This window comes from Talpa occidentalis, unplaced genomic scaffold (genome assembly GCF_014898055.3).
Source record: "Talpa occidentalis isolate TD23 unplaced genomic scaffold, MPIMG_talOcc4v2.1 talOcc4.10, whole genome shotgun sequence".
Classification (NCBI taxonomy): Eukaryota; Metazoa; Chordata; class Mammalia; order Eulipotyphla; family Talpidae; genus Talpa; species Talpa occidentalis.
Genome location: NW_023600993.1, coordinates 10,311,762 through 10,333,719, shown reverse-complemented (window position 1 = coordinate 10,333,719; position 21,958 = coordinate 10,311,762). Strand labels below are relative to the sequence as shown.

At 45.4% G+C, this 21,958-nt stretch overlaps 1 protein-coding gene across 1 annotated transcript in view; it reads right to left on the bottom strand.

The window, feature by feature from the left end:
- TXNRD3 (thioredoxin reductase 3) overlaps positions 1-21,958 on the bottom strand; it is a 232,410-nt gene that overhangs the window by 12,941 nt on the left and 197,511 nt on the right. The window contains exons 2-5 of the mRNA XM_054688191.1: positions 5,708-5,812; positions 5,400-5,472; positions 3,669-3,788; positions 959-1,101 (exon numbers count right to left, since the gene is read on the bottom strand). Coding sequence (XP_054544166.1) covers positions 959-1,101; positions 3,669-3,788; positions 5,400-5,445 — 309 coding nt within the window. The 5' untranslated portion in view covers positions 5,446-5,472; positions 5,708-5,812. The remainder of the gene's footprint in view (positions 1-958; positions 1,102-3,668; positions 3,789-5,399; positions 5,473-5,707; positions 5,813-21,958) is intronic.

Genomic DNA, 21,958 nt, shown 5'->3' with positions numbered 1-21,958 from the left:
AGAAATACAATGAACTGCCTTGTATTTCTAGTATGGTTCTCGTGAATAATGTAATGCAGACTGGCCCATGTATATGGGGCAGCTTGAAGCAGTCCACCTCATCATTTTCCAGAGGCAACAAATGGCAACAATGCCACCTCAGCTCTTATCAAGATCACCCCATACTGTGCTGCAAGAGCCAACCACAAGAATATTTAATGCTGGGGTAATAGTTGATGGGGCTTCCTAACTTCAATTTCAAATTTTTGTGTCCATTAAAATGATCTCATTTTCCTTACTTATTGATCTTGTAACACTTGTAAGATACAACAAACTTATAAAATACACTAATTCTGATACTACGTTTGTTAATGCTTTTACAAATAATATATATTGGAGCTATGGATAAGGCTTCCTCTTCTTAGTCTTTTGAATTTTGATCTGTTTAGACTAACCATTTTTTCTCTTAAGAAATGAAATCAAAAGGCAAATAACCCTTTTAAGAGTTCTTTAAAAAGCAATTTCTGGAACTCAGACATGTGGCACCCAGACAATGAAGGAGACACACACGCAGGTGTGGAGTGTGCACAATGGCACACACCTGCTAGCCAGAGTCCTTTTTTTTTTTTAAAGGATTTTATTTATGCATATAAGAACAGGGGTGTAAGCCAGAGGTGGGGTGTGTGAGAGAGGATTCACCAGAGACAGTGGGAAGCAGAACAGGCAGATCTACTGCAATACACTGCTGAGGGAGCAGCGGGCGAGACAAGAGAGGTCTGCTGTGCCATGTGGGTTGCTCCCTGGCCGGCCGGGGATTGAACTTGTGCTGCAGTGGCTGGCAATATAGCTTGATAGCGCTGTCTTTAAGCCCTGCACCAGCAGGGAGGCCCCAAGCTACAGTCCTTAATGTGCAATTCCATTCAAGGCAAGCACAAGCAAGAGTAAGGACATGCAGTGAAGAAAAACATTCACATGGTACCTTTATTTTATGATGGTCGACAAATTCTCCATAGGAATTGATATAAGTCACAGCCTTTTCCCGCAGAGACACCTTATAGCCCCAGTTTAGAGAGCCGATGTGGTTCTGAATTGCTTCTCTCATGGTCTCCCAGTTGTGTGTCACTGAAAATAAATAAGCAGGATAAAGGTGTTAAGTGAATTTTATTTTTAAAGGTAAATTATATGTAATCACATGTGAGCCGTACTATATACTGCTTTAAGATCAGGAAGTAAACAGAAGATAATTAGCAACTTAAATCTTTTTTATGCCAGTTATAGCCTTCCTGCCCCATTTCTCTCAAGGCGGTGCTCTTTTAAGACTCCCTGAGTCCTAAATCTTGCCCTTAAAAATAGAACCCTCCAGGTTTCCGTGACACAACTCTCCTGCTTTCCCCTCTTCCTCACCCACTTACCTTGGGTATTAAAATATCTGAGGATTCTGTCTCTGTCCTCTACTTTTTTCTATCCTTATGTTCTCCCAAGACCATCTCAGCAATTCCTAAGTCTTCAACCTTCACCTACACGCTGTGGCTCTAAAACTCTGGGCCTGGCCCAGACCTGCTTTGAGCGCTTGGGTATCAAACCCCACCAGGGCGTTCCAAGGGACCTTACATGAAACATCCAGGCCAGATGAAAAATCAGAGAGGAGGATTCTCCAAAGTGAATTCTACCTGAAAATTGAACTTCCAAGTGGAGAGACCTCATCTTATTTACAACAGTTGAAGCTACCGGCCTGACCAAAAGTTTTCCCTGGAGTTGACTGTCTGGGAAAACATGTCCAACCTCACTCTGTTAAGCTGAACCCCACCACTGGAGTGGTCACCCAGCCACTGCCCGAAACCTGCCTGTTCTCACTCTCAACACACGTATCACATTTCTAGCCAGTGCCCCTCCTGGCCTCCTTCCCTACCCACGACTCAGATGAAACCTGAAATAAGTAGCACAGATCTACTGGATCACAATCTTTGGGGAAAGAGACAGGCCACTATCTTTTTTTAAAACTCCACACGTTGGAGAAAAAGGAACTCTTCTGCACTGTTGGTGGGAGTGCAAACTGGTCCAACCACTGTGGAGAGCTGTGTGGAGATTTCTGGACCTACTAAACATAGAGCTTCCATATGATCCAGCAATTCCACTCCTAGGTATTTACCCAAAGGACACAGAAACATCAATTCCAAAGAGCACCTGCACCCCTATGTTTATAGCAGCACTGTTTACAATAGCTAAGCTTTGGAAACAGCCCAAATGCCCAAAAATAGATGACTGGATCAAGAAGATGTGGTACATATACACCATGGAATATTACTCAGCATTCAAAAAAGATAAACACATGCCATTTGCAGCAACATGGATGGAGCTGGAAGGGATCATGCTCAGCGAAACAAGCCAGAAAGAAAAAGAGAAATACCGGATGGTCTCACTCATAGCAGGAATCTAGAAAACTTAAATAAGGGACCAGGAAAACGAATAACTATAAGAAAGTGAAAATCAAAATCAACAAAAAACAACGAACCAGAGACACTTTTAAGGGGGCGGGGGTGGGAGGGGAGAGATTGGGGTCAGAATGGGGGGGCTGCAATTGTATGAGGAATATAAAAATAAAATTTATTATTAAAAAAAAAAATAAAAAAAAAAATAAAACTCCACACGTTATTCCAAATCACCATTTCACATCTAACCTGTCCATACCATGCTTAAGTTCTCTACTTCCATCTTGTACCCTCCAGTCCAAGGTGACCCTCTCCACTTGTCCTCTGGTTTATGAAACAGCACCACCTCACCCCCTCATCTTAGGACCTGCCCTCACCCCTCCTACCCCCGGCCTTCTAAGTTCCTTGGTGCCACCAGAGGGATACAGAATCCAAAGTTGGTTCCTGGGCCTCTCTCTCTTGCTGAAACTCTTCACACGCTTAGTACCTTTGGAGTAAAACATGCCTCCCCCTCCAGCAGCGATGCTGCTCCGGTTCTTCGCTCCAGCACTCGCCACCTACCCCCCACCCACCCCCACCCCCCCCCCCCCCCCCCCCCCCGCCACATTCCCGTAGTTTGGGTCAAAAACTAGCTGTCTCACGTGTCCTGCTTCCCTGTGACCTCCAGGATGCAGGTCTCCAGTCAAGCCCCAACTCCGGCCCTCCAGTGCCCCTCCAGTCGAGGCTTCAAGTAGCACCTGGATGGCAGCATTCTGGAAGGCTTCTCTCTTCCCCTCAGACCATGTGCTGCTGAGGGCAGGATCCATATTTCCGCAAATAGCGCCCTCATAGCTTAACCAGTAAGTGTTTATAAGATGAATTTGTTTTTCATCTTTCAATAACCAAAGACATACATAACCACTGATAAAACAGACAATGTTATCACAATGGCTAAAGTTCAAATAATCACCCTCACTATACTTCTTTCTTTAAACTTGAAAGAAATCAGAAAACAGTGATTATTATCTCTCACAACTGCTGAGGGTCTGGAATGGCTGTAGCTGCAAAAATCCCTCTAGAGGCAGCAGGCTCATGAGAACAGGGCCATGTTTAAATGAGTCATCTCTGGGCCTTCTGTGCCCTGCTAGCACATAGTGGGCTCCTAGTTGATGTTTATTAAATGAATTTTGGAGTCAACTATACAAATAAATAAGTCTTTCTCTAAGAAACTCATTCTTTGTTCCTTTCTCCCAATCTTTATTTTTATATACTGTTACCCACCTTGTTGACCATAATCCCAGCCATATTTCCTCGAGTCAGCTAATGCCTGACCCAAAAGGGCAGCTTGGTGCATCAATTTCTTGGGTATACAGCCCACGTTTACACATGTACCACCAAGACCTGAGAAAGAAAATCACAGTTTTAATAATGTTCCACATGTATTTATACATGTGGTTTTACATACATGCGGAGTGTGTGTTATCAAAAGCATGTGGAAATGACAAATCTAAATGGTTGTGGTGTCAACACCTCACCCCACAATAATGCAAATGATTAACCCAAACTTTTCAGGCAAGGGTCCTTGAAGGAGGCCTGAGGATGAGCAAAACTATGGATGTGCATTTGAATAGTTTTCTGGGGGCAGAGTCCAAAACTTCCTCTTGAGTGTGACCCACAAAAAGAAGAGAAGTAGGTTGATGAACTAGGCCTGTACTTCACCAAGGGCCAGAAGCCCAGCTCCAGCCTTTCCTCTCTGAAACTGACTCCTCTGAGCCACAGTGTATCCCCCTCAAGCTGCCTGGTGACATCTACCCTGAGTTTTGACCACCACAGAACAGTCAAGGACTTGTGCCCCGGGCAGGGTACGAGTCTGAAGATTCGCTTGGCCCATGGCTTCCTGGTAATCCAGGTAAGAGGCTCCTGCTGAACAGGGAAGGGAGAAGTGGAGGAAGAAAAGAGGAAACAGAGAGAAAGAAAGAGACAAATGTGCTCACACCACACCAATATTCTGAGAAAAAGCAAGGTAAATCAGCTTTTCTATATAAAAACTAGGCAAAATTTTTAAGTCTGAATTTTTAATTTTTTTTTTTTGGCAGGGTTGTAGCAGAGAAACTGACGACACCTACAAGCTGGGTAAATAAGCAATTATTACAGGGGTGTGGGCAGGGAGAACAGTGGGCCTGTCACCAAGGTGGGGACAAGGCAAGCACACTGAACGAGCACCAGCCCCCAAAGGGGGACAGGGGTGACAGGAGCTGTGGTCTTCCTTAGGGGAATGGAGCCCAGTGTGCAGTGACCAGGAGGGAAGGAGTCGGAGGAAGGAAGATTCCAACCCCACTCTCCCCTCTCCTCTTTTCATTATCCCAGCCTGGGTGAGTCCAGCTGGAAGCTAGAGGGCAAGGCCACCCAACTCATCAGTCTTCTGGGCACAGAGCAGAGCAGAGACAATGGAGCACAGATTTGAAGCACAAGGCACCAAATCTCCATGTTCTATTTGATAGTAAAACACAGGAAGGTGAGCGCTCTTGTCTGCAGCCAAGTCTCAGGGCTGGGAGTTCACTGTGCTTTTGACTAAACTAACCTGAAATGATCACACACGCTACCTTGACTATCATACAACCATTAGAGTTAGGAAATCGATGCAGAAACACAGAAAAGTGTATGGCAAACTTAGGTGAGTGTGACACAGTTTACCCCGTGACCACAACTAAGTGAAAATGCTAGCGGGTGTGCAAAAATGACTAAGGCAGAGTGCTGGGATATTGGGCTTGTGAGAATTTTTTTTTATTCAAACCTTCCTTCATTGTTTTTACATTATCTTTCCAAATCACCACTTGCTAACTAAGCCACCTTAGCATGCTTATACTCACTGAGATGCAGTCTCCTCCCCTATGACACAGGCTAGTTAGACCCTCTTGAGACTGTTGGGAGGAATAAAGGAGGTAGAACAAAGCGCACACACATACAGAGCAAGGAGTAACAATAATCACAACAACCAGGAAGACAGCTTACCCCATGATGTGCCCTGGGGTGATGGGACCACAAAATCCAGCACCATAACTTTCTTCCCCAAAGTGGCAGCTTCCTACAAAAAGAAAAAAAGAAAAACTGCATAGGAAGATTTTGTCATTTTCTTGACACTCCCCCTATTTCCTCTCCCCTAAATGAAAAGACTGTGTTGGTGTCATAACACGCTTTATTAAACCAGCTGTTACAATAAAACCACAGACTATAACATCAAAATTGGTTTTCTTTAAGTAGCAGAGGAAGCTTATGGCAATCACTAGGAAAACTATCTTCGAGTTTCATTTTTTTCATACCTGAGCACACGAAAGGCCACCAGAACCTCCCCCAAGGACAATGAGGTCATAATCATATGCTCCACCTTGCTGAAGGAGCTTCTGTAATAAACCACTCTCATGTGCCTGTGGAGGAAAAAAAGGAGAAAATATAGTATGACTGGGTTGAAACTATTTATTTGCACCCTACATTTAACCAGCAAGGATTTCTTTTATAAAAATCTTAGAAACCATTCATCTATAATTCATGTAAGTTGGAACAGTAAATTGGATGGCTTCAAATAGGGTCCAACTAGTTAGAGTATCTGCCAAAGTCTATGTACTTTCATTCATTATCACACCTAGAGGTCATGGCTCGCTTCATGGCTTCAGAGCTGTTAGATCAGGTCATTTCCCTTGGTCTAACCATCAAAATATTATAACCTAGTATAATAAAATAGTCAACTATCATTTTTCAAAATCTTCCTTATTTTGTTCGCCTGTGCTAGGCTTTGTTTTGAAAACCAGGCTATGCAACATCAGCAGGAATAAGTGTTTCCAATTGTGTCATGGTTTTTCATAAATGACCTAAATTTTGTAGCCTGCCGGTGGGCTTCCTATATAACACGAACATTTTGCTTTTTCTTTCAGCAGTGGTCAGGGGGCTGTCTCTGCACTGGAGTCTCTAGTTCACTCGACACTCCTGTGATCAGAAGTGGCTTAGACAAGGTGAGAGAATCAATGTGATTCAGCAAGTATTCTCTATGCAAACTTGGGTGCTCCGTCCCATTATACTGGCTTTAGAAACGCCATGCTCATCCCGAGAACCACGGGAAGTGCTCTGGAACCCTGGGACTCTGCAGCCACCAGATGGCCCACTGAAGAGGTGTGTCCTGAAGAGCTATGTCTGCAGAGGCTTTTGGCACATGTATGGAGGACTCTTGTGGTCTCTTTGCTTTTTTTATTTTTTTTTTTTTAGAGAATCCAAAATATTTATTTTTATTATATGTACAGAGGGATTTAGTGATCTTAAACTGCTTGTAAATGTGATGTCTAATTAATCTCTTCTTATACATTAATAATTTTTGGGATTATTTAATTTTTAAATTTTTATTTATATTGTTATTTTGTTATATATTTTATTTTACATATTTTTAGGTACCTGCAGGAACCCCTATCTCCCAAGCACCTGCCATCCAAGGCAAAACCCCTTTTAATTTTGGAATCAATGTACTATCTCAGCCTCTCCAGATTCATCCTCTGACATCATTTTCCAGGTAAGGAGGGGCAAGACCAGCACTTGTAAGTTGGGTTATTTCTAGGACTAATAAGGCAGACTTTTACTAGATAGCCATATTGACAACAGATTCACAAACAATGTAGACATTTTTCCCCCCAACAAAAATACAATTCCAACTGAAATCTCAAGCAGAAGTATTTAATCAATCACTGATTACTACCACTTGCATACAGATATAAAGGACACAGCAAGAGCAGAATTTTAATAAAAGTAAGTAGTTTTGAAACAAGGGCATTTTTTAATATCAATTTCTCTCTTTCACTACTTAACTGAATGATTCCTGTTCACAGAGTTAGCAACCTTGATAGGGCTGCTTACACTTGACAAGAATGTTAGCATCGACCTCATTTACTAAAATTTGAAAGATGGAATAGCCCTTTTCTCACTCATCAGGAGGAAAAAAAACAGTGAGGTCTCCAGGGTGGCCCACCTGTTTGTCCTGGCAACCTCACCCAAAACCTTCCCCTTTTTAGCTTCTGAAGTTTGAGCTGGTAGAAAAGCTAATTTCCCTTAAAGTAATCAAGTTATCTGATAACCATGCTGCAAGCTTTTCCATCTTACAACTTCCAAACAACAAATGAATAGATCCCTAAAAGTCATTTTCTTTTTTTTTTTAAAGATTTATTTTTGGGGCCTCCCCAGTGGCACAGCAGTTGAGTGCTGGGCTGCAAAGCTGCCTGCAGCCTCTGCAGCGCCTTTCGATCCCTGGCTGCCAGGGAGGGTCCCCCATGGTGTGCAGAACTCTCCTGCCGCGCCCACTGCTCCCTTCAGCAGTGCACTTTGTCGTCTGCCTGTTCTACTCCCTGCTCTGGCTCTGGTAAATTCTCTCACCCTCCCGTGCTTCTGACTGTACCCAGTGCTTGTATAAATAAATAAATAAATCTTAAAACAAAAAAAAAAAAGATTTATTTTTATTTATACAAGAGCTGGGATATAGGCCAGAGTTGTGGGAGGGTGAGAGGATTCACCAGAGACAGAATGGGGAGCAGAACAGGCAGATGGACTGAAAGCACTGCTGAGGGGAGCAGCGGGCGCTACAGGAGAGGTCTGCCGCGCCATGTGGGATTTTCCCTGGCCAGCCAGGAATCGAACCAGCACTGCAGAGGCTGTGGACAGCTTCACAGTGCTGTGCTCAACCCGCTGCGCCACCGGGGAGGTCCTAAAAGTCATTTTCTTAAGTTAAATATTTTGAAAAACAAAATGTGAAGCAGCATTACAGAACATAGCACTATTATTACCTGGAAAGTTCGGTCACATCCACCCACATGTACTTTGTTCACGAAAACATTGGGCACAGTTTTCTGATTAGTGATCTCTGTCAGCACTTCTTGAATATTGGCCCCATCATCTAAAGAATGAAAAAACCTAAATATTTAAAATCACTGAAAGGCCTCCACACCTTGATGAGTTGAGCTTAAGAGTTACAACACCCCAGAGTTCACACACGCACACCCATGTAAGTCAGTGTTAGATAACTTTATGAAGGATGACTCAAGGCGGAAACACCCAGGCTTTCAAAGGAGAACTTAAAGACTAATGGCCAAGCCACTGCTGCCTTAAAGAAAAAAAAAAAAAAAAAAAAAAAAAAACTGAGTTAGATTTGACATATAATTCAATGAGATGCCGAGACAAATAGGTAAGAATTGTCTTTTCCGAACAATTATCAAGATAAAATCCACTTCCACAGTAAATAACTCTGGAAACATTTCCCACAACTACATTTTTAAAAAGATTTATGCTAATGGTCCAAAATGTATCCTCCATCCCTAAAAATAAAACTGAGCCATGACTATTTAACTTACCTGGTATTCTCTTTAAAAAAGTCTCAAAGATTCAAGAACAGTTCATTTATTAAGGTGACTGACTGCGTTAAAATAAGTTGGTGAAGACCTGTGAGGGCAGAGAGCAAGCTCCTCTGATCACCAGCATCTCCCCTTGCAAACCACACACATGTGCAAGCAAGCACTGGCGGGTGCGTGGGGTACCCGTGACAAGCACGTGAAAGCCTCAAACTACAAAATGAACATGTTCCCCCTTTGTGGGTAAAACAATCAGGAAATAACAGTGCATTCCCCTCGTTTATTACAGCATGATCTATGTTGTTAGAAAGTCGGCAGAGATATCTGAAATGTCTAACATACTTCAAAGTTAATAGCTTATACGTCTTCTTCCTGCTCCCTCCCCTCAAATACAAAACTTACAAATAAAAAAATTGACACTAAATTGAGGTTCATTTTCTGCACGGCTGAATATAGACAACAAAGGACTATCTAATCCAAAGAGACAAAGTCAACTGAATAGAGCAAAGCAAACAGAAAGAAGTCAATCCTGTTGACATTTAATAAAACAACAATATGTGCTAACCATTCTACTTACCAGCTTCATCAAGTTCCAAGACATGATATTCAACCCCCAAAGAAGAAAAGAGATCTTTAACCTATAACAAAAAATCACCAAAGTTTTAATCTCACAAAGAATCAATGGTGTTTAAAAATATGGGCAAGTAGAAAGGGGTGACCAAGTAAAAAAGGGGTATCCAAGTAAAAAGGGGTGCCCGCCCAAGCAGATGTTGGTGAGGAATTTGAGCTCGGGCCTGTGCTTGCTTTCCCCTTCCTCTAAACATCCCCCCAGAAGGATCGCAACTTCTTTCCTTTCTTTACCACCTGAATCTTTGACTTTCAAGTCAGTGACTTTTACCCAAATCCCCTTTCTGATCTCAAGACAGGCAGGTTATATATTACCCTACCATTACGCCCACAGGCACCTCATATGCTCTTCATCCCTTTCCACATAACTGTTTCTCTTTCTGTGTTTCCCTTCAATAGTCAGTAAATCACTCAACAAATATTTATCTATCCTATGGGTCACCCCACATGGGCCACTGAAGATAGGACAATGAACAAGACACAATCCCTGCCCTCCACTAAGGGAAACAGGCAGGCACTGGTGGTTTCCTTCTGTTACCACTCAGCAGTTACCTGAAGGAGAACCCCCAGGGTCCTGCTATACAAACAGGGGCATGAGGACCCGCAGCACGGGCATCACCTAGGAGCTTAGAGACGGCATTATTAGACCCTGGATCAGACTCCGCATTTGAACTTTGCAAAAGATTGATCATGAGTCATTTCAATACCAACCTCTCTTGCAACATCTTCCTACCCATCCCATCCTAATTCCTCACCCAGCCAATTAATTACTAAGTCTTAACAATTCTCCATGTTGAACTACTTCATCATTCTAGTTCCCCATGGTTGCTATCTTAATTTGTTGCTATCTTAATCTGAGCCACATACAGCTATGCCTGGAATTTCTCAGTAACATCTTCAGAATTTTACTGCATCTCTCTTTGTTTCCTCCAGCTCTCTAAATGGCAGCCACGGTGGTCTTTTAAAGTCCTCCTGTCACCATTACTGAAAACCCTTCAATGTCCTCGGCCCTCAAGAAGCAGCCCAGAGGACCCCTTCCAGGATGGAAACATGAGAAACTCAGCAGACCTGTTCCCTGGAGAAACATCCACTGATGAAAATCATTTTTAAAAAGCAACCATTTAAATCTGTAGCAATTGTTTTAAGGACACATGGCACGTGAAGCAACTTTTATTGAAGAAACCCTACTAGATGTAAGAACAGGGAGAGTCTAAGGGCATTTGAGTCATGACCTGTGCCCTCCCCTGCCCTAGATAAGCTTGATAGAAGCTCCAATCTCAGAGTATGGCCAAGAGAACTAGACTCCCCACTTCCTGAATTCCCAGCCACCAGAGGGGCAGGCCACCAGCATGTCTCAGTCTCCCTTGGCTCCATGTCTGCTGCATGTGGCTAAAAACACAGGGGCTAGGGCGCCCTTCCTCCACCCTGGCCCCAACTCACAGATCAAAGGTTCTACCCCCCAGGTCAAAAATAATAGGGCTTTAATCACCCTTGACCCAGCCCATTTGTATGGCAAGGTTTCAGGCCACGCTGGGAGAGGCAAGCCAAGAAGACCAGAAGATACTAGACCCACCCAGAGCCACCTACTTCATAAGGTAGGGTTTCACTCCAAAAGGATTGGGTGACGCTCCCTACCCCCAGCTCTGAATAAGGTCTCAGAGATTTTGCTCAGGGGAAGAAGCAAGTTATAAGATCAGAGAGCTCCAAAGCTCTACTTAAAGAAAACGACTATGTTTGAAATAGACATTGGGAAGTTCAAGTCTAAATAAAGGTGGTCTTGAAGGTGGGGAGAAGGGGAATTGAGGAAGGTGGTCAGAGGCACAAACTTCCAGTTACAAGAGAAGTAAGTATGGGGATGTAATACATGATATGATGGCTGCATTGACACGGCACATGTCACAGAGGAAAGATTTTTTTTTTTTAATTAATAAATTTTATTTTTATATTCCCCATACAATTGCAATCCCCCCATTCTGATCCCAATCCCTCCCCTCCCGCCCCCCACCCCCCAAAAAGTGTCTCTGGTTCATAGTTTTTTGTTGATTTTGATTTTCACTTTCTTATATTCATTTTCCTGGTCCCTTATTTAAGTTTTCTAGATCCCTGCTATGAGTGAGACCATCCGGTATTTTTCTTTTTCTTTTTGGCTTATTTCACTGAGCATGATCCCTTCCAGCGTCATCCATGTTGCTGCAAATTGCATGTGTTTATCTTTTTTGAATGCTGAGTAATATTCCATGGTATATATGTACCACATCTTCTTGATCCAGTCATCTATTTTTGGGCATTTGGGCTGTTTCCAAAGCTTAGCTATTGTAAACAGTGCTGCTATAAACATAGGGGTGCAGGTGTTCTTTGGAATTGATGTTTCTGTGTTCTTTGGGTAAATACCTAGGAGTGGAATTGCTGGATCCTGTGGAAGCTCTATGTTTAGTAGGTCCAGAAATCTCCACACAGCTCTCCAAAGTGGTTGGACCAGTTTGCACTCCCACCAACAGTGCAGAAGAGTTCCTTTTTCTCCACAACCTCGCCAACATTTGTTGTTGCTAGTTTTTTTAATATGTGCCATTCTCACTGGTGTAAGATGGTATCTCATGGTAGTTTTGATTTGCATTTCCCTGATTGCAAGTGATGTTGAACATTTTTTCATATGCCTGTTGGCCATTCGCATTTCCACAGAGGAAAGATTTTAAGAGAGTAAATCCTGGGTGTGCTCAATCGCAAAGAGAAAAATGCTTTAAATTTTCTTTTTATTGTTTCTGTGTAAGGTGATAAACGTTAACTAAACCTACTGAAGCAATCCTTTCACAATATATGTAAATCAGCCATCATTCTGTACACCTTCAATTTATATAGTGATTATATCAGTGATTTCTCAATAAAACCAGAAAAAAAAATAATGGTGTTCTTGAAGACAATGGTGGTTGCAGTGGCAAGGATTAAGAGGAGGCTGGAAGCTCCCCACAAGGACATCAGCTAAACTGTGGCCCAGCTAGTTTACGAGACAACCAGGGAAAGAGCCAAGAAGGGCCCTTCTAAGGTCAGAACAAACCTCAAACTTGCCTCTAAACTATCCCTGCAAAGAAGCCCAGATTTAATTGGATCAAAGTGTGGAACAATTTACACCCCAGGGCACCATGAAAAACAAGAACAACTAGCCTGCATTAATGGAGCCTAATATCTGGGTATAAGACCAACAAAGACAGAAAACATAACAAAGACAAAGGGAGCCCTGCTAAAATCCCTGTTGTCCCAGGGTGACTGGGCTGCACCCTAAGAAAAGTGACATCAGATCCTTCATTTTGGGTGAAAACAACCCCAAGACAATCCGGACAACTCACTATTAAGCAATAAACAGCAAACATAAAGAAGCTACAGAGAAGGGAAGGTTTAGTATCTAAAGTTCAAACTTCAGATATCCAACCTAAAAGTTGTAGCAACTTTAGATACCACCTAAAATATCCAGGTTTCAACAAAAAAACTATTAGCTATATAGAGAAAGGGGAAAGCATGATCCACAGACAAGAGAAAAAGCGAGGCAAAAAGAAACCACCTCCGGGCCTCCCCGGTGGCGCAGCGGTTGAGCGCTGGATTGCGAAGCTGCCTGCAGCCTCTGTTCAATCCCCGGCCGCCGGGTGAGGGTCCCAAATGGCGCGCAGACCTCTCCTGCCGCCCACTGCCTTCCTCAGCAGTGTATTTCGTCCATCTGCCTGTTCTGTTCCCCACTCTGGCTCTGGTGAATTCTCTCACCCTCCTGTGCTTCCGACTGTACCCAGTGCTTGTATAAATAAATAAAATCTTTAAAAAAAAAAAAAAAACCCATCTCCAAGAGGACCCAGATAACAGACCGCATACACAAAGCAGTTGTTATAAGTATGCCCAAAGAATTAAAGGAAACTAAACTTATGGAAATTAAGGCAAGCATGAGGACAATATCTTATCTAATAGAAAATATCAATAAAGAGATACAAACTATAAAAAGGAACCGAATGGAATTAAGGAGTTGAGACGTACAACAACCAAAATGAAAAGTTCACTGAGTATCTCAACAGAGTTGAACCAGCAGAAGAAAGAACTGGTAAACCTGAGGACAGATCAGTAAAGGATTCTGCAATCTGAAGCCACAGAGAGAAGAGCATCAAGGAAAATGGATAAGCCTCTGAGAGATGTGGGGGGCCATTACGACACCGCCATAGCATAGTGTGACCACTACAAAAAGAGAAAGAAAGGAGAAGAAATGTGCAAAAATATACTAAATTTGATAAAGAAAAGAACAAGGAGGTTTTTTTGAAGTTCAATGATTTCGAAGTAAGATAACGAAATAGAAGTTCTAGACATTGATCAAAAATCTACAGCAACCAAGCGAATGCTCCATCAAGAAAATGCCAGACTGATGAGAAATTCTGTGACATTTTTCATTTCTGCTGCCCATCCACTCTCTGGGGCTGCACAGCACAGAAAGAGGGAAGCAGTCGCCTGGGTCCCAGGTCCTTCCATGACACAGCGAGAGGAGCATAGACAGTATTTGCAACGCTCTGACCTGTCTGAGCAGATCCCTTCATTCTTCTTCTTTGACTTTGAAACTAACATTCCAACCATTTTCCCTCCTCAATTCCTTTCATGGGCCCATGCTCAACTCCACTGTTTTCATTTCATCTTCTCCCCCTTTCTTTATACTAACTACTTAGCTAGATGCTGCTCCTTACCTATAGACATCCCAACTTATTCCTCAAGGGCCAGCTTAAATATAATTTCTTTAAGTTTTTCTCACCGCCTCCCACCCCCAAAGAAGCAAAGGTTTGGTTTCATTGCCACTGCAGGTGTCGGTCACACGCACTTCTTTGGGGCATGAGAGCTGGCTGACTACTGTTCAAGTAGGCCATGAGTTCCTGGGAGGCAAGGCCATGATTTATTCATCTTTGTGTCCCCATAATGCTAAGCTCCCAATAATACCTGTTCAAAGACATCGATGGCCCAATCAAGGAACTAAGCTCTCTATTTGACTCTGTGTAGGAACATTCAAAAATTGACTTTCTGGAAGTTAAAGGAAAGTACCTTGTTGATATTTCCATGAGTAATGCTGCTCTTAAAGGTAACAATAGCAGCCAAAACTCTGTCATGGTCCAAAGGGGCATTTCACTGAATGATAACTTAGGAGGACTGGCTAGAGAGGATCAATGATTGTCTCCAGAGAAGGAAAAGCAAAAATAGAGCTCACAGTTGTTAGTATGACAAGCAGGAAAAAAAATGCAGATTTGGACCAAATAACAACACAGTCTACCAGAGGCTCTAAAATTTCCACTTCTAACCATGGTACCTGCATTCAGCCATGGGTCTGTCAATAGCAGACAGCATTCGGGTAACATTCAGGATCACTGCTGGTGGAGAAATATTAATTAGGGTGCAAAAAGGATCTCCTCCTTGTTTCATCTGTCCACAATACAACCAGAAAGCCTGTCCCCACTGCTCCTGGACCTAACGGGCCATTCGAGGGCTGGCCATGGGATTTCACATAGTCTCCCCATCTCGTGGGTATATGAGCAAGTGATGGGCAATACGTTTTCTCACTGGACTAAGGCATCCCTGGGACCTGGGGCCTTCCATTACACCGGGAGAGCAGAGGAGAGACCTTGAGACCACATCTGCAACACTGTGAAGAGGCCGCAGCCTCTTCTGTGGCCACAGCTCTTTGGGAAAGATTACCCCTACCTGGCTAGGGAACTCCTCGAACTCCACAGTGATTGGGGAACCCATTTAATTGGTCAGGTTCTCCAATTAGTTTGGCTGGTTTTATAACCTTTTCACTGTGCTTACCACTCTCAGCCCTCTGGTTTAGTTGAACACACCAAGAGTATCATCAAAACTCAACTGGCTGTTTGTAGAGGCCCCCAACACCTTAAGCAAAAGCACTGCCGTAGGTCCTTCTAAATCTCAGATCAACCCCCTGTGGTACTCAGACATTCTTAGCCTTTGAGACAGTCACAGGATGCCCAATGCACCTGGCTCCTGCCTCTTTGATCCACAGCTGAAAAGAAATATTCTCCAATACTGTAAAAACCTAATTGCTTCTACATAAATAACCATGTTCTGGTTGAACAATCTTTTCATGGAACACTCAGGGGAGATAAAGACCTTAAGCACACAGCCTGCAACCTGGAGATTCAGTCTCCTAAAAAAACACCTCCAGATTCCTTCAGCCTCACTGAAAACGCCCCTATGAAGTAATAAATCCTTGTATAGCCAAAACTTCAGGCAACAGATTCTTGGATTCATGAGACACATCTGAAGAAAGAACCAGATCTTGACTGAACCTGCATGCCATCCGATAACCTGGAGGTAAAAATACCCCACAATTAAAGTAGGCAGCATCTGAGGAGACAGTTTCCTGAGACGTCAGCACCAAGTCTATTAAAAGGAGACAGACTCAGATGAGAGCTGCCTAAGAGAGCTCACACGCTCCCCCTCCTCATTACTCCAATGCAGGCTCGAGAGCTTTCCAGCCTTGCACCTTCCCTCCACATAGGACATGACACCCAAGAAAGGTCCTTCCTGGTACTGAGGAACAAAAGGCCATTGAATCCAGGATAAACCTGACTCCCAACTAAGAACACTTTCAGAGAAAGATATGGAATAAAAGGTGGAATTGTGAAATTACAATTTAGAAACCCTACTGCAAGTGGTCAGGAGACTAGCAGAGTTCTCACACAGGCACACTCAGCCAGCCATGGTTCCCAGCACTCCTGCATCTCCCTGGGAACAGACACTGCTTCCCTGCCCCAGCTCAAAGAAGGGGAAGAAGAGGGTCCACTGGACCAGGCAGGAGACACTCCAAAGGCTAGATAAGGGAGCACTAGCTTTGATTCTGGGGAAGTGAAGGTGTGTCTCCCCACAAAACTGCACTTTCCAAAAGGCCTTTTTGTTTCTGAACAAACCCATTTTGTCAGCGCAACAGCTGGTTGTGCTTTGTTGGAGGTGCACAATAGGCACAGCCGTACTGTTTTTAGAAGCAAAATAAGCTTAAACAAAATTGAAAACTACTGTATTAAAGCAGCAGAATCAATAAACGGCTATGATTCACCAAACTATGGTATGAGTCATGAGAATAATGAAAATTAACAAGCCACAGTTACAGATACTTACATACCTGAATCTCTAAGACTTAACTGTTTAGGGGGAAAAGTGCAAAAGAACACATACATATGATTCTTTTTACGTAAAGTACCAGAACAGGCCAAAAAGGGACAAAATGTTGTTTAAGGGTATACATGCACTTAGCAAAACTGTGAAGAAGAGCAAGGAATTCTGGAGATTAACCAGGGGGAGGAGGGAGGATATGATCAAGGAGCGACAGCCGCAGAGCCTTCTAGAGTACTAGGGTTGCTTGACTGTACTGTGAGGAGCGTGTGAATGATACAGATGAATGTGCTATGACACAGCATGGAAGGCAACGCGAACTTGAAAATAAATGGGAAAATCATAGCCTATAACGTCCCAAAGACAACTCACTAGCTTTGCGCTTGCATATTCGTGTATTATCTAATCTTTCTGTTAATGTGAAGTTCCACATATCAAAAGTCCCTACGGATGGATTTATCTTCTGACACTTCTTTCTAGGGGGGTTCTTTTTAAACTCAGCATACACTTGCCCATAAAACACCCCTAAATGCTTAGCTAGACCCCCTCCAAAGTTCAGGGAGTGAGCCACGCTGCTGAAATGACCTCGTAGCCTCCTCACACCCTGTCTTCAAGTTTTTCCCAAGATGTGCAAACAGGGAGGGCTTCGTGGATTTCCGCAACCCGGACCAGGCCAGCAGGCTGCGGGGTCTGAGCAGCGGCCCCCCGCGAGCTGCTCCCCACTGGGCTGAACTCCACAAGAAAGTTTGTGTCTCCGATAAGCCCCTGATAAGCGGGCGAACGGCGGGGTGCGGGCTGGGAGGGGGAGGCCCGGGCTCCGGCACTTGCCAGGGACCCAAGAACAAGCAGGCGGAGTCTAGGGGGTCGGGGCTGCCCGGGGACCCCCGCCGTGTGGCCGCGCCTCCCGGGGCGCCCCAGGCGCGGGGCCGCGGGACCCTGTCGTGACGTGGAGTCACCGCCCGCGCCGGTCCCGGCCCGCCGGGGGCTCGCTGGGTGCCCGGGTTCGCGTCCGAGGAGGAGCTGGCGGGCCTCGGGCTCGGGACCCCGGGGGTGCGGGGGGCGGCCCCGGCGGGACTCCCGGTGTGGGGGTCCGGGCCAGGCGGCGGGACCCGCGGCGCCTCGGGGGGCGGCCCCCGCCCCGGGGAGACCTCGCGGCCGCGGCTCCCAGCCCCGCCCGGGCCCCCCGCCCCGGGCCCCCCACCCCGGACCCCCCCCTGTCCCGGGCCCCCCCCCCCGCTCCCCGCGGCCCCCCGCCCCGGCCCCCGCCTACCCGCGCGCTGTGCGGGCAGTAGCTCTTGCTGAAGACCATCACCAGGTTACTGTCCACCAGGCCCCGGAGGCGGCGCCGCAGCTCCTCGCGCGCCTCGGCGGCCAGGGGGCCGGCCCCGGGGGACGCCCGGCGGGCGCGGCGCCCCGGCGGGGACGAGGCGGGCACGGCGCGCACGGCGGCCAGGCGGCGGTTGGCGGCGGCGCCCGCCTTCTTCGGGCCCGGCGACACGTGCGCCCGCCGCGGCGGCGGCTGCGGCGGCTGAGCCAGGGCTGCGGTCGCTCCCGGCCGGCCGGGCCTACTCCGAGACGGGGACTCGGGCTGCGGAACCCGAACGCCGCCCACTCGCGGCTCCCGCCGGTCGCCAGTCAGCTGGGCGCCCGCTCGCCCGCCCGGCCCCGCCCCCGCCCGGCCGGCCCCGCCCCGAAGCCCGGCCCCGCCCCCGAAGCCCGGCCCCCCCCGAAGCCCGGCCCCGCCCGCCCACCCGGCCCCGCCCGCCCACCCGGCCCCGCCCGCCCACCCGGCCCCGCCCGCCCACCCGGCCCCGCCCCGGAAGCCGGTCCCGCCCCCGAAGCCCGGCCCCGCCCCTCCCGCCGCCGGCCCCGCCCCGCGCATGCGGACTGGGCCGCCTGCAGCTCCCAAAGGGGCGGGAGCTAAGCTGCAGGCTCTTAGGAACCAGGTTCGGCGCCGGCGGCTACTGCCGGGTCTCGGCGATGACAAGCGAAGGTCCCCCCCCCGCTACCCCCCTCCAATGGAGGCTTTTCCACTCCTTATACCCTCCACCGGCCTCGTCAAGCCACCTTAAAAATACACGTATTATTCAATAAGGATAGATGTCTCAATCTTATGGAAAATGTGAACAAATAAAGCCATCGATAGGAAACATGGTTAATTTTGAAAAGTTTGCATTCCACCAGTCAAATGAAAACACTACGCTTCCCAGCGCAACACGGCTTTAAAGTGAGTTCCCTAGGTGGCTTCCTTGCAGTCCCTGCTGCGTAGAATTCTGGAGGCACCTCTAACAAAGAGACCCTGTAATCCTCTGTGCCCGAGCAAGAGTCCTGGAGCCCTCATTTGGGTGGGTGGAGTAGGGGGTCTCAGACCGAACTTGCTCACCGAGACTGGCAGCCCCCTATGATGCAATGAATGAGAGAAAATCCAAGAAAAAGAGCTGCTCAACTGCAGGACCAGCAAGTGTGACCTGCTCCCCCCCTACCTCTCAGGTGGCAGTCACCTCTCCTGGTTCACTGTGCTTCAGTCACACTAGCTTTCTCCTCTGCCTGGGATATGCCAGTCTATTCTTTGGGTCTTTGCATTTTCTGCTTCTTCAGCCTAGAAAGTTTTCTCCGTCCACCCAATCCAACCCACCCCGTCCCCGCCCCCTGGAAAATCCAGCTCCTTCTTGTCCTCAGCAGCTGCAGAGCTCCCCCGCACCCTGCAGCACCCTAACAGCAACTCCACCAGGCACCATCCTTAGGTCCCGCACCTTCTCCAGGTCCCTCACCCCTCAGAATTCTCTCTCTCCCTCTACATGTTGGTTGCAATAATTTTTTTTCCTTTTGTTGCACCAAAGTCCCTTTTGTATGTATATGTGGCAGCAGGCGGCTGGACCCAGAACCTGTGGGAGTGATTTTGACCTCATGACAGTTTCTGGATCCTTTCCCTCTTAACAATAATTCATTTTTCCCTGCTCAGTCTGTAAGTTATACATTTAATTCATTTCTTTTCCTTGTTTTTCAAAAATGTTGATGTAGCAAAAATAATATGCTCATTAATTTAAAAATATCTCAAGAACACATAAAATTAGAAATGATCAAACAAAATATAAGATAATAATCTTCCCACAGTGTATTAAAAATTTGTTTTTACTGTATCATTACTAACATTTCATATATCTCTACAGATAGAAGTATAGAGACATATTGTCATGCTAATTTTAAGTAAAATGTAAATGAAATTTTAAGAAAAAAAACTAAAGTAAAAATGTAGGTAGTATTTATTCATGTCTTTTCAGACACTTTCCCTAGAGAAGACATTAGTTTCCCAAAGATCCCTTTAAAGAAAAATGATTATGAACAATGAGGTAGAATTCATTATATTTTTAGAAAGTTCTAACTCTCAACTGTTTTTTTTTAATTTCTTGATAAGAAAAATGAAGAAAGTACAACACTTCTTTTTCCTCCTACTTACCCCTGCCTCCTCCTTCTATCCCATAAGTGTTGTGAATTATGCTATTATTTTACATTGTCAGGCTACATAACACTTACATTCTGTGTGGTAAATATACCTCTCACAATGTAATCTTACTTATTTAAGTGGATTTGATATCAAACACTAATCTTGTCATGGCTTTTGTATTCCTGGGTTTTAACATTTTAATTACTTCATTGTTTGGTTTGAATTACCCCAAGTAATTTTTTTCAAAATGATCATCGTTGCTCTCTGCCTTGTCTTCATATGTTTGAGAATGTCTGTCTGTTACAAATAGACAGGAACAATTCGGTGAGCTCTAAAATATTTGGATCATCCTTTCTTCCTTTCTGAACTCTGTGGGTTGGGTCTTTACCTTCTGAAATGGAGTATGGACATGGACAATCTGAAAACAACAGCTTCCTTCTCACATCATGCATTAGATATCTATCACTGAAGAGCAAAGAACCCCAAAAGTGAGTAGCTGAGACATCTCACAGCGGTGAAGATGGCCAAAGAAGTGACTGTGCAGCTCTTGGAATTTTGAAAACTGGGGTTAGATGCATCTCTGTGGCCAAGAAGATAACAGACTTTGGAAAGGTATTGAGAACAAGAATGCTAAGTTGAACTGTGGGCAGCCCTTGTTCTGCTTCTTACTGTCACATGGTCCCTGGAACCTGATCTTTGTTGCCCTCCTGATGTTCGGTTAACTTGATAAAACCCCAGTCAGCCAATAACCTGCTTCCCTGTTCCCCCTCCCTTGTGATCAATCCCATGAAACCCCCACAGCTCTCAGTATTAGAGTGTTGACCCCCTCACCCTACTATGTGACCCACAATAAATGCCCCTAGCTTATGTCCGGATTGGGTCTCCCTCTAAGTCCTTTCATCATCTCAATGAAGCCAGACAAGCACTCTCAAGGGTTGGTAGCACTACAATAAGATTTTTCAGCACAGAGCCAATTGCAAGGAAAGATAAGTGATACTTAGAAAAGAATCTTGTGGAGTAAATGGGTAACATCAGGTCTGGACGGACCTCAGCTACCTGAGCAAATGACCTCAGGTTTCTCCTCTCTCAGGACCATCTCCTTGCAAAGTCTAGAGGTAATAGAAACCTTAATGACATCCCTGCTTGCTTTGTTGTTGGGACTTGGGTCCCACCTGCTCGTGGAGTGATGCTGGGTATAGGCACCAGGCCTTGGGCCTACGTGACCAGAATAATACAGAGAACTGGTGAGAGACTGAGGAGTCCTTTTTTGTGTTAAGGTGAATTTGGCAATTATTCAGTCCATTTTCTCATATAAGTTGTGCACATGTAGTTGCCTCCCCAGGATTTGTCCTCGCTCTTCTACATTGGGTCACTTCCAAGTGTCTGGGCTATAATTTATACTGCACCTTGGATGAGCCATGACGATCTTGGATGCCTGCAGAAGGCCTTTCCGCTCACTCTGGTTTCTGCAGAGTTTTGTGCATAAGCCAAGTCCGAGCTAATTCATTCCTGCCATTTCCCTGGCTGCACAGACTGGTTCAGACATGATCACATGACCCAAGTTGGTCCGTGAAGAGTGTAGCCCAGGGTTGTTTTTTGGTGGGTTGTGGAAGGGAGAGCTACCTCCCAGACCAGTTGCTAATGAGGAAATATTTGACCTCAGATGCTACCATCTGCAGCCATTGTCTTATCATGGGGAGAGTCTGCTTTAGGGGAAAAACTTTTGTCTTGAGAGCAAGGAAGGAAAAGGCATCTTGGGAGCTTTCCTGAGCCCCTGAGTCAGCACTCACCTGAAGGCTGCCCTGTCCCTGGCCAGCTGTGGCCTCAAGAACTCCCTTCATTATTTAAGCTGTGTGTTTCATTACTTGCAATAAAAAGTAGGTTAACAAATAAAAATATTTCATGATTGTAATGGTAGGTATAGAAGAATGTATGACTCAAAATTTCTTAATGGATTATATCTTTTATCATAAAATATCCTTTGTCCC